The sequence below is a fragment of the Plectrocnemia conspersa genome, unplaced genomic scaffold (assembly GCF_051122295.1).
Source record: "Plectrocnemia conspersa isolate PC_06_02 unplaced genomic scaffold, ASM5112229v1 ptg000003l, whole genome shotgun sequence".
Lineage (NCBI taxonomy): Eukaryota > Metazoa > Arthropoda > Insecta > Trichoptera > Polycentropodidae > Plectrocnemia > Plectrocnemia conspersa.
In genome coordinates, this window is record NW_028277167.1 from 21,530,031 (window position 1) to 21,543,136 (window position 13,106).

General features: G+C 37.2%; 1 protein-coding gene and 1 pseudogene across 2 annotated transcripts; one reads left to right on the top strand and one right to left on the bottom strand.

The window, feature by feature from the left end:
- Positions 1 to 982: 982 nt before the first annotated feature.
- LOC148236932 (uncharacterized) lies at positions 983 to 3,007 on the bottom strand. The gene has a single exon (XM_088183226.1). It carries the CDS (start codon positions 2,417 to 2,419, stop codon positions 1,628 to 1,630), a length of 792 nt encoding a protein of 263 aa, XP_088039352.1. The 5' UTR covers positions 2,420 to 3,007; the 3' UTR covers positions 983 to 1,627.
- Positions 1,184 to 12,231, top strand: LOC148236933 (phospholipase A1 member A-like; annotated as a pseudogene). Its single transcript, XR_015809108.1, has 4 exons — positions 1,184 to 1,244; positions 11,059 to 11,220; positions 11,307 to 11,496; positions 11,563 to 12,231. The product of XR_015809108.1 is annotated as a phospholipase A1 member A-like (transcript).
- Positions 12,232 to 13,106: the final 875 nt, after the last annotated feature.

Sequence of the window (13,106 nt, forward strand, 5' to 3'; positions counted from 1 at the left end):
TGATCGGTATAATTGAAAAATCTTGTCCTTCGATCATGTGACGAAAATGTCTCATTGCTCGATATATTGCAAGCAACTCTCGATCGTAAGTGCTGTATCGAATCTCCGTTGGTGAAATCTTCTTAGAGTAAAAGGCAAGTGGGTGCCATCCATCCGGTGTACGTTATTGAAACACTGCGCTGATAGTCCTGTCTGAGGCGTCAGTGAAAAGTCCTAGTGGTAAACTTGGGTCTGGATGCACTAAACAGGTGGCGTCTGACAAACCTTGTTTACACGCTGTGAAGGCTTTTTCCAATTCTTCACTCCACGGCATGGATTGTTGTTGGACTTACTTCCCTTCAATTAATCCGTGAGAAGTTGTTGATTCGCGGACGCACTAGGGATAAACCTCCAGTAAAAATTTATCATCCCTAGGAAACGTAGTTTCTGCATGGTGTCCGGGCGGGGAAAATCTGCAATAGCCGCAACGTTATTCTGGTGTCTTTGTGGGAAACACGATATCCCAGGAAATCGACTTCTGCTTTTCCGAAAACACTGCTGAATTGATCAGCACTCCGTATTCCTTGAGTCGGCTGAATAGTTGCCGAAGGTCCTCGTGCTGTTGGTGGTTTTTGGATGCAACGAGTATATCGTCGATGTAGACGAAGCAGAAATCGAGTCCTCGAAGTGCTGAGTCCATAAATCGCTGGAACGTCTGCTACGTTGCGTAGGCCGAACGACATAAAAGGGAACTCGTACAATCCGAACGGTGTAGAAATTTCCGTCTTCTTTATGTCCTCCAGAGCTACAGGTATCTGATGCCCGTACCAAATCGATCGTGCTGAAAATTTTCTGGTTCGCCAGTGCGTGAGCGAAATCTTCAATGTGTGACACGGATAACTGTCTGGTATTGTACTCGCATTTAGGGCTCTGTAATCCCCACAGGGTCGCCATTCGCCAGGAGTTTTCTTCGCGACAAGGTGAAGAGCGATGACCATGGGCTGTTAGATGGTCGAACGATTCTAGATTCATCTTCCGGAATTCCTCTTTGGCGATGTGGTACTTCTCCGGAGCTAGTCGTCGAGGGCGATTCGAAACTGAAGGGTCTGAACTGGTTCGGATGCGATGTACTGCTGTATGTTTCGGCTGAGGTCGCAGTGATGATAATCCAGCTGATTGCGTAATTTCCAGAAAACGTTTCAAAATGTTGTGATACGTCGTCGTTCCGGAAATAGTTTTAATCTGCGGCAAGCTGTCTGCGCATTGTAAAATGCATTGAATATTACACGCAGTTGTACCGTCGACCAGGCGGGCACGTTTTAAATCTACAAGTAGATTAAAGTGGTGCAAAAAATCGAATCCAATGATGGTTTCGTCACGTCGGAAATTATAAATCGCCACTGAAAGTCTCGACGAAGTCCCAAATCGACAGAGAGTTGTTTCCATCCAAACGTTTGGATGATGGAACCGTTGGCTACGAAAAGGTCATACGGAATAGCTGGAGTTCGAAGTCCTATTCTGCTTCTCGGATACACGGACAGGTCCGAGCCGGTATCGATTAAGAACTGTTCTTTTGTTACTTTATCGGTAACAAATAGGCGGCTTGACTTCGGCCTAATATCGTCCGCTGCCATTGACGAATGCCGATTTAGTTTTCCGATCTTTTCGAACACGGATCCTTGCAACGGCGCGTCATGACCCCGAATGTCTCGTGATAATAGCAAAGCCCCGAATCGTTGCTTGGGCGTTTTTGCGAAGAGGAGCGACTTCTCGGGCGGTTGTTGTAAGCTCGGCTCCGGCTTGAGCTTCTTTGACGGTCTGTATTAACGTCCATCTTCTCCAAAATTGCCGTCATTCGGTAAAGCTTTTCCTCGAGCATGTCCAATCTTGACGGAGTGGTTGGTGGAGGCGGTGCACTGACGGCGGCAGTAGTGTTGTATCCGCATGGTTCAGCGTCCATTAATTTGTCGGCGATGGTGGCGAGTTTGTCGATGCTTGTGTCGTCCAATAACAGCATCATTTGACGCACGTGCGAAGGAAGACGGGCCATCCACACCGTGCCTAGGCCTAGTACGGAAAACTCTGAACCGGTCAGCTCTTCCAAGTGCCGTAAGAACTGAGATGGTTTCCTGTCGCCCATCTCCTCGCGCTCAAGGCATTGCCTCAACTTCGTCTCGGGTGATGACGAAAGGCGGCTGATCAGAGCAGCCTTCAACGTGTCGTACGCGTGCGCGGCCGGTTTATTAGTAATAATGTCACGTACCTCTTGGATGGTGCGAGGCGGCAACGAAGTCAACACTTTGTAGTACTTTGTATCGTCCGCCGTAATTCGAGCATAGGCCAGTTGTTCTTCGAGCATGATGAACCACAAGATAGGGTCATCACTTGTGAAGGGCGGAGGCGTCACGGACACAGCATTGGAGTTGGCTGGAGCTTCCATCGTCACGTTTTGAGAAAAATACTTTTTCGGAAAAAAATATTATATAGCGTTGGTTCAAACACTGCCGGACTATACGTATTTAAAAATTCGGTTTTAATTGAGTTCCGTCAGGAGAAATATTTTTTCGAAAAAAAATATTAAATAGCGTTAGGTGTCAAAAACTGCCGTTAACTATACGTATTTAAAAATACGATTTACGCATCAGAAGGGTGCGTTAAAGATCACGTCAGGGTCACCAATGAAGCGGTGGTGTTTCGTAGTTTTCGGTGATGCGATTTCTGGCGACAACCGGCAGGGGGTGATGCGTCGTTTTCAGGATTAGGAGCACGGGGTTGTGATCGGATGAGAGCTCGTCCAGGTTTGTCAGCAAGTAGGAGTAGTGGACGTTTTGGAAAAGCGCTATGTCAAGGACGTCCGTCCGGTGCAGAGGGATCATGCTTCGGAACATTGGCGTAGTGGGTGCGTCGACGTGGGTCAGGTTTGTCCTGTGAGCAAGATAAGAGTTTAGTATTATACCGTTTTTGTTGCTACTATGTGAATATCACGCTGTGTGTTTGGAATTGAAGTCGCCTGCGATGATGGTCGGGATGTCTGATGCCAGAAGCGAGTCGAGATCTACGCCCAGGAGGGTTTTGCTGGGGGGATTGTAAAAGGATATGAGCCGGATTTTTCGGTCGTCCGACAGTTTGATTATGACTATCGTCGCCTCGGAATGACGGAGCGATGGAGTGGGTTCTTTGTAGTGTTGGACGGTTCTCGACACGTAGATGGCCGTGCCTCCTCCTTTCCTGTCCTTTCGGTCGTCTCTGTGTAGCGTGTAGTTTGCAATCTTAGCCCAGTAGCCCGGATGCAAATGCGTCTCGTTCACCAGGATCGCGTCCAGTCCGTGGGTTTGAGCGAACACTGCGAGCTCGTTACGCTTATTCTGTAGTCTGTTGGCATTCCAGTATGCCGTTCTGAGTTGGGTACCTGAAACAAGAGAAGAAAGCATTAATTGCGGATTTTAATCATTTCTGCCATCATCGGGATCATGGCCATCATTGTTTTTTTGATGAAGGTCTGCATGTCCGCCGTAGTGAACGGTCCAGGGGCAGGTTGAGGGGGGGGAAAGTTTGGAGTGGGAAGATTGGTTGGGAGTGGGACAGGCTGCGGCTGAGGAACGGAAGTGGGTGTGACAGCCGGTTTGCTTCCTCCGGCCGCTTTGGCGTAGGAGGACGCAGCCGTGGGAGCTTTAGGACACATCCTATAGCTCGCCGGGTGGCTTCCCCCGCACAAGTTGGAGGCTGATCGGCGTTCTTCTTGCAGTCGCGTGTATGGTGCTGCCCAGCGCATTTGACGCAGGCCGGTCACAGGTTGCAATTTCTTGCTCCATGTCCGAATTTTTGGTAGCGGTGGCACTGTGAGAGCTGTCCCGGTCGTCTCTTGAGCTCCTCAGCTCTCACGCTGAGTCCGTTGAGGTGGGTGATCTTGAAAAGTTCTTTCCCTTGGACGGTGCACTCTGCCTGTGCGAGCACGAGCGGAATGTCCTTTCCGCGCGATTTCATCCTGTGGACAGAAATAATCGGATAGGTGTCTGATTTTAACGACTTCATAATATCAGAACATTCTATACCCGTGGGCACTCCACAGAGGACAACCTTGAGTGATTTGTCCTGGAGTGCGAATGTATGATATTGAACCCCTTTCTTGGTTAACGTCTTTGTTACCACTCTGAAGTGGTCGGAAAACGTTAGTTGGATCCTGATTCCATCCTTGGTCTGCTTGGCTGTCGAGAGAGGGATGGCCATGCGTCTCAGGTCATCCATCAGCTTATAGAAGTTGTCTCCGGAGCGGAGATAAATCGGCGGGATCTTCACAGCTGGCTTGGCTTTTTGCGAGTCTTCTGAGTTGTCCTCGGGACCATCCGAATCGGACTCGCTGTCGGAAACTCTGACAGCACGTCTTTTTCTGGTCACCGTGGTGAAGCCGTCGTCCGTCGGTGGACTGGTCGGCGTCGAGGGGCTGGTTGTAGTCAGAGGGCTGATCGACATTGCAGCCTTCTTCCTCTTCCGTCTCGGCTTCCTCGTGACGGTCGAGGCCTCCTCTGTGTCCATGTCAGACGCTTCGCTTGCTGGTTGAGCAGATCCGGTCAGGATGAGATCAATTTTTTACTGTAAAGCCATGTTGATCTTAGTTAACTCGGTCAGCTGCTTAATCAGCATTTTCTGCTGCTGATGTTGCTGTTCCATTTGGAGGTTGTGGCGATCCTCCATCTCCTTGATGATCCTCCTGAGGTTTTCCGCCTCCGAGGAAGGGGAGGGAGGAAGAGTCTGGTCGTCCATGACGAAGGCGAAGGTGGCCCTGAGAAGGGCCTTTTGAATTGTCATGACCACACCAAGCGCGGTCACAGATCAATTTGTTTGCGGCCTTAAAGACCGCGGGTCGCTGCAAGTCACCTCGCGTCCGAACTTGTCCGAGCGCGTCAGTGTCCGTGAGCTGGCAAGTCGAGAGCGTCCGCGCGATACGTCCGTACAGCGCGAGCAACGACGAGCCAATCTGATAATGTGAACTTTTGGCACCGCCTTATATTCCAGATTGGGTGCGCAAACGTATCCCCACTCCGTGTGCAAGGCTCAGCGGGACTTCACTTTCGCGTATACTGTGTCCCGGACGGTCGTCTCGGGATCGCCATAAATTATTGTCACTTACGACTAGGGATTCTGAAGTCTTTTCGATTCCCGGGACTCGAGACTTTGATTATTTTTCGTATAATCGTGAAAAAAAATTATGTTAAAAAATTAACTTATTATTATTAACTTTAATTAACTTATTATTATTAACTTTAATTAATTTATTATTAATAACTTATATTATTTGTGTTATAGGTATTTCAATAAATATTGAAACAATTTAAAAACACTATTCGATATTTATTTAAATTTAATTTATTACAATTTTTTTAATCGAAATATTTATATCAATATTAAGTTAAAACCTTTACTTTTGTAAGGAAAAATATGTTTTTAAAAACACCAAGGCGTTTAATGATGAATCACATAGCCTGTTCCTGGTTTTTGTGGCAAATATTCCAGATGTAGAAAAAACTCTCTCGCTTTCTGTAGATGTTGGCTTAATTGTAAGCAATGATTTGAATAAAAGCTCTAGATTCGGAGTTCGCTTGATAGTTGAATCTAATATCTGAAACTCCTTTTTAAAGTTGAATTTTTTATTTCTAGTCGTTGAAATATTTTGGTGGTTCGTGCGACAGAGTTGTGTTGATTTCAAATATTTTTTTTAAAAGGAAATTAACAATAATTTCGGAAGTTAATAAAGTGGCATCTCGACGACTTTGAGCTTCAATTGCCAGTTTTATAGGAGTGAGTACCTCACAAATATTTTTTTCAATACGTGAATGTTCGATTCATTCCAAATTTGGCCGATGCCAAGATCAATTAATGATTTTCTAATGCAATTTCGTAACTTTCAAAATCTCGAGATCATGGGTAATAAGGAATTCCACCTTGTCTTCATATCGAGACATAAATTAAGCTCGACATCAAATTCGCTCTTTACATATTTTTGTAAAATTGTACTTCGGAAAGTCTCGAGTCCCGGGTTATTAATTTTTAAATTCCCGGGACTCGAGACAGCAAAAAATCTTCGAATTCTCGGGAATAAATTCCCGGGTTGTCTCGACACAGAATCCCTACTTACGACACAGACTACATTAAATCCTATATTCTGTAGACCAACTACAATTTTCTTAATGAAGTTAAATAATTCCATTGCTTTCATCGTTTTTACAGGTAAAATATGCTCAACTTGTTTAAACGAACTTTGTAACATAAATACATGAGCAGATTTAGCTGCTTCTTTATAATCAAAATATGACTTAATATAAATTTCGTCAATCATTAAACTAACAATTTTATCACTATCTTTTAAAAAATGTGAATTTTTGTTTAATATAAGTTTAAAAATTTGCCTCATTTTGTTCAATCTGAGGATCGGAATTATATTTTAAACAAATTTTATGAACTGTACGTGACGTCACGGCTATGGGACAATCCTGCGAATTGGCCTTAATACAGAAAGGTGTTGGTGGAAAACACAAGAATTATCGGTGTTTCAACAGTCGCGTATTTGAAATTCGGAAGAGTGGGCGGTCGCAAAGCAAAAAAATTGGTGCCGTTTATTTTATAAATCTGCCACGCATTTTGTTCTGCCGGATCAAAAATATGTACAATAAGCAGTGATGTACTGCTAAAATTCTATCAACTGGCTCGCACCTTGGTAAACACCAACCCCCAATTTTATACAATTTTTTTTCAAATTAAAAAAAATTATCATACCTTAAAATATTATCGATATAATCATTACATTTATTTTGAACTTAATAATTTCAACTATTGTCTTGAAAGTCAATATTATTGTAGGAATCGGTTTTTACTATGTCATCAACTTATCTTTCATAACAGCCAAGATTTTCTTACATGCCTGATATGCATGAAGACAAAATTTCCTAGTTAACTCAGGCATGACCAAGAAGGGATTAACACTTCTAACTGGTTCTACTCTAAAGTAAGTAGACAATAATGAAACTATGTGGTGAAAAATATTATATAAATATTGATAATCTTACCTTTCTTTATTTTGTATATACTCTTTGTTTCACTAAATTTCAAACAATGTCTGGAAATAAATAAAATTACACCGATCAACTTTATGGAATGACGTTTAGCAACTAATTTTTAACAATACACGAGAGCCATCTAGTGTAATATTTTTCTACTTGTGTTATAAATGCTATATGATTAGTCCGCTGTAACACCATGCTTTATTAAGGAAGTAATATGTAGTAAATCATATTGTTGCAGTACTACAAAAAAATGCATTTAAGAGATATACATGTATAGTTCATGATCAGCTCAAAACTATACAACTAAATATTGTTAATGCCTCAAAGCGAATCTTTCATAAATATAAATTTCAATAGATCCAACTGCTTTCTCTATAACTCATATTGTGTAGTATAACGAAAAAGCAATCAAAATACCACCCTCCTGTGGTGACATAATATAGCTTACATAGCATTGTGGTAGTATTACCTCTCAGTCTTTCTCTACTCAACTCTACCTTATATTTGTTAAAGACAATATCGCAGTGATGTAAAGATTGGTATAACACGTATGCATCAGAAAAGCAACAATAGTAGCTATGTCCAATAAATAATATGTCAATTTGTTTCGTATTTTTGTTTTAAAACGTATTTTCTATTTGTAATAAAAAACGTATTTTTACATGTTATGACGACTTTATGTTATTAAATTGATTATAATGTATAACCATGCATAAATAAATTAAAATGTTGAAAAAATGTGTTTTAATATAATCCTAATTAATAAATCATAAAAAAATGACAATAATCAATAATATATTACAATTTTTATGCTGCGAGAACTTTACTGAACTGAAATATTTTTTTAGTATTACTAAGTATTATTTTAATGCATGAGATACATATATATCACCGCCCGCGCCTGATATTGTATATGTATATGGTAAGATAATAGTATGCAATACAGATAAACAATAATTAAACATTTAAATAATTAGATCTATAGATCTTGATCCAAGTGCTGTCAGATGAAGATGCAGCCAGAAGAGCGAAGACCATTGATAGGTAAAACTATATCCAATTTTCATAAAACATACAGAGAATAAAAACTAATATCCATATTACATAAAGCATTTGACGAACGGACCGGCAAGAAACAGCCCATATAATGTATAAGTAATTACTACAACAAGCAACAAAAACCGTTTACCAGACCCTGAGTTAAAACCTGCAACATTACGTCAGCTTATTCAATACACTTTCAGGCTTCATATAGATAAAAAACATTTGACAGAACGGTGCAATATAGAGACACAGCATTAATTAGTTGACTCGAAAGGTCTTATAGCAGAAGTTCCTCTTGCGAAAATTTTATAAAAAAAGGCAAGAACGTTCACTCAGAATGGATTTGGACGTGCAGCTTAGCACTCCTTGAGTTTTGATCTTTAGATCCAGAGCCAAGCTGTCAGCGGAGGCCAGCCTGAATCTTGAACTACCGATACCTCAATTTGGATGAGCCCAGACTGCAGATCTATCTGAGTGCCCTAGAAAATTTGGGACAACATTGCATTCATTTGGGGAAGCTGGGTTCACAGTAAATTTAAAATAATAATTTTAAGATTCAATGTTGATCAAAAACTAAGTGCTTACTTTTGCCCCATTATATTTTTTTAATGTTATAATAAATTATAATTTAATGATTTTATTTAAAATGTTTTTTAATAATTATACTTTATAAGGCTAATTGAATAAATACAATGCCATTATTTCAACAGACATAATAGATTGTTTTAATGTTCATTGTATTTTAAACAATGCAACATGACCTACATATTTACATATTATATAAATAAGCACAACGTTAATCATTTATTTATCTCAGTCATCGAAACATCGTTTTCAAAAACTGTTACAGTGAACATCTAAAAAAATTAAATGTCATCTCCGTTACTTATTTGTCAGTTAAAATAATAACAATTAAATATTTGATACTTTCATCATATGTGAATATAATATTAATAAATTTACAGCTTTATTTATACATTTAACTTTAATATATGAAGTGCAATCAAAATATATTAACATTATACGCAAAGCAGATAATATATTATTTGTATTGTTTGTAAGGTAAGTTTTAGTGTATATTTTTTGAATTTGTAATGAATTAAATTGTAATTTAATTAACAGAGATTACATGGAAAGTTTTATAACACTGGATGACGTTACCAGTCTGTACGAATCTCCCTTTGATCCGACTCAAAAAACTATGATAGTAATACACGGATTTCAAAGTAGCTGTGCTGATAATATTTTTATGTCTATTAAAAACGGTATATACAATATGTCAAGCAAAAAACTGACCAACATAATTTTTCAGAAAGATCTGGTAGCATAATTAGTTCAAAACTTACTTTCTTTTGAAATGGTAAAAACATTCTCCCAGCTTTTAACGTTAAAAGTAAAACATATTTATTACAAGATTTTATTTTCATTTAATGAAATTATAATACTTATGTACTAGATCGGTGTCTCTCAACTATTTATGATCGTGTAACCAATGGTAGCCCATTTTATTAAGGTTTACACCCTACATTTTTTAATATTTATATAATTGTTATAATTTCAAACTTAAATGTAACTGTAAATAAATAGTAGTGTTGTGCCAAAAATTGCGTAAGCAGAACCCCGCAATATGCGCCGCATATACAGGGCGACATGGATAATTGTACTAAAATATGTGTTATTAATATTATTTTCTGATATGTGTTTAAAAGTTATTAAAATATAAGTTGTGTTTGTATGAAAAAGCAGAACATAGTGAACTCATAAACTCTTCCCACTGATTGCTTGTGAACCTTAACTATATAAAATAATTTGTTTGAAATAACTTGCCTCCTTGAGAAGTAATTGTCGTTCTATCTGTTCGCCTGTGACATTGAACTTTTTGGAAAAGCCATCTTAGCAGGACTTGGAAGATCAATAAAAGTCAACCCGTGAGTCACTTGTTGATTATTTTTTTGAAACATATTAATTATATTTTTTTTTAATTTGTAAAGATTATTGTATTAGCATCGTTTTACCAGTAAACTATTTTTTCTTCAACTTCACTGTCTACCTCGCAATAATAAGTAAATAGGAAAAAGTAATCGCGTCTTTATTTTTATACAGTGGTACCTCGGTATGCGTCTTTAATCCGTTCCAGACGTATTTTTCGCGCGGTGTTGTAACTCATACAAGTTGCGCATGCACAATGTATCTTTTTGACTCAAGTTCTAGCATGCACGCAGGTCGTATTCCAAACGAAGGTCTTATACCAAGCAAAATGTTTCTCGTCCAAACAGGATGTATACCAAGTTGGACTTATTCCAAAGCGGACGTATACCGAGGTACCACTGTATCATTCATCTTTAATATATTTATTTTTTACTATTTTTAATTTTACTTATTACTGTCGCCTCAAGATCTTAAAACATATCCTCTTTCTAAATATATGCTTTACCAAAACGATCAAGTGCTTAACCTTCATTTGGGAATCACTATATAAGACCCCTTATAAAAAATAAATATATATAATATAAATAGTAGTTCGTATGCACTTGTATTCATATTTATATAATCATTGATATTCAAATTATGCCGGACACTTTCTTTCTTGACAAATTGTATAAATAAATAAATGTATATATAATATCAATTATACTTTTATTTAATAAACTCAAAATTTATACAGCTTATATAAATATGACAAATTATAATGTCATGTGTGTAAATTGGTCGCATTTGAGCAACAAGGAATATTTAAAAGCCATAAATTATGTTGACATAGTAGGAATTTATTTAGCAAAATTTATTGATTGGATCATCTATGAAAGTGGCCTTACTACTGATGATATTCACATAATAGGCCACAGCTTAGGAGCACACGTTGCAGGAGTGGCAGGAAGTAATGTTAACTATGGAATAATTGGACAAATTACAGGTAAACATAAACATAATTCAAGTTACTTAATGAACAAAAATGTTATTTTATTAATTTATTTAGGCTTAGATCCAGCCGTGCCATCTATAAAGTTAGATCCGGAAATAATACTAGATTCCTCTGACGCATTGTTAGTTGATCTAATTTTTACGTCTTATTTATCATATGGATATCCGTTAGCTCACGTTAACTATGTTGTAAACGGAGGATTGTTTCAACCACATTGTGATTCATTTTATTTACAATGTAATAAATATGCCTTATACTAGCTACAAACATATTCTTGATTGTTTAATAATATACTAATTTAGCTGCTTTAGGACCAGTTTATAGTGGAAATGTTATTTGCAGTCATTCAAAGGCCTATGAATTATATGCTGAAGTCATAATGCATCCAAAATCAATTATAGCCATAAGATGTGATAACATTTTTACTGCTATGAATAACAAATGTAAAATGGAAATAGGCGAAAAACAATCGTATTTATTTGATATTGATAAGTATGTTATGTTGTTTACATGTTATATAATAAATAAATATATAAATAATTTTAAAATTACTTTTAGTGATGGAATTTATAGCGTAGAAATAAAATAGTATCAGCAAAGTTATTCCAATCATCTGGCTATCATTGATTCGAAACGAGTAGCATAGTTCATACAGAGCTAAATAAAAAGTATTTTAGTGCTACCCAATTTAATTACCCCATTTCCTAATATGCCTCCTATCTATAAATCATACTAATGGATTGATATTGTAAGAAAATTGAATGTAAAATAATAATAAATACACACAAATATTAAAACTTGAAAAAACTGTTTCTTATTGTTTTCTTAAAATAACTATACCCATGGTAGCGGGAGAAACATTGTGTCTCAGTCGCACGATAGCAAAAACACCGGGTGACAGAGCAGCCGCACGCCTGTGGTTGTTAAAAAGCTGTCCATCAGTCTTAATGTATAGAAAAATAAAAACATAACATAAAGTTGCAAAACGCTAATAGTGTGAAACAAATATACACCGGAAATATAAAATTCAATAAAGCAAACATAAAATAATATTTTTTATTATGATATAAAAGCCATTTATATGTAAATATATGTACAGAGATGTCATTTCAGCTTTTTCCGGGAGAGTTTTTTTTTAATATTTCGATTTCATTAGAATTCTTAGTTTTTATTAAATGAATAGAATCCACGTCAAAAGCAATAAAATCGTGCTGTCGCCGTCGCAGTGAAAATGCTCAGAATTCTAGCGTTCATATTAAGACCTTTTATAACAATATTACGACTTACAATAAGTGAGAATTGAATGAAGTATATCTAAACCGAATTTTGAGTAATAGGAGAGCGCAAAAAACAATTATCACTTCTCATAAGTCAAAAATTCACACCAAAAGTAATAAAATCGTGCCGTCGCTGTCTCAGTGGGAATGCTCGTTACCCAGCGTTCCTACTGCGACACGTTTTTATTGCTTTTGACGTGAATTTTTGACTTCTGAGAAGTGATAATTGTTTTTACTTGAGATTTAAATTCTGGCTTAATAATCTCATAAGCACTACGATTCAATAAATATTGGTAAAAATGTATCGCTGATTATTTAAATAAGTGGTCTTGCGCTTCTATAGAGTTAAACATTTTTATTAGGATATATAATAATAAATATAAAATGAACTAGAATAAAAAACATTAAATATAATCGCGTGTTTTTTGATGTATGTTTAATTTATAGATATGTTTTTTACCAATTTTTATTATTTGTGAAGAAAAAATGTAAAATCATATATTGTTTTATTGTGAATGTTTGAGAGGTCGCGCATGCTTGACGTCATCGGGTCTGAGTAAGAAATGCGTTTGTGTGCGTGCATAAACAATGACAAAAAGACATAGCGTGATCTCGTTCTACGCTCGATTAAAAATATTTCGGTCTCTCAACAGTTAATAAAATCAACAACATTAACAACTTTATCTAATATTTTTTTTCAAACCTGTTGACATATATTTGGATGCTAATGCTATTTTATTGCTATAATTTTTATGTATAAATCATGGTAAAACAATTTTATAAAAACAAAGATACTTTTTATTATAAAAATAATATATTTAAATA

Coding starts and splice junctions, on each gene's coding strand:
- LOC148236932 (XM_088183226.1), bottom strand. CDS start 2,419: ATGGAAGCTCCAGCCAACTCCAATGCTGTGTCCGTGACGCCTCCGCCC.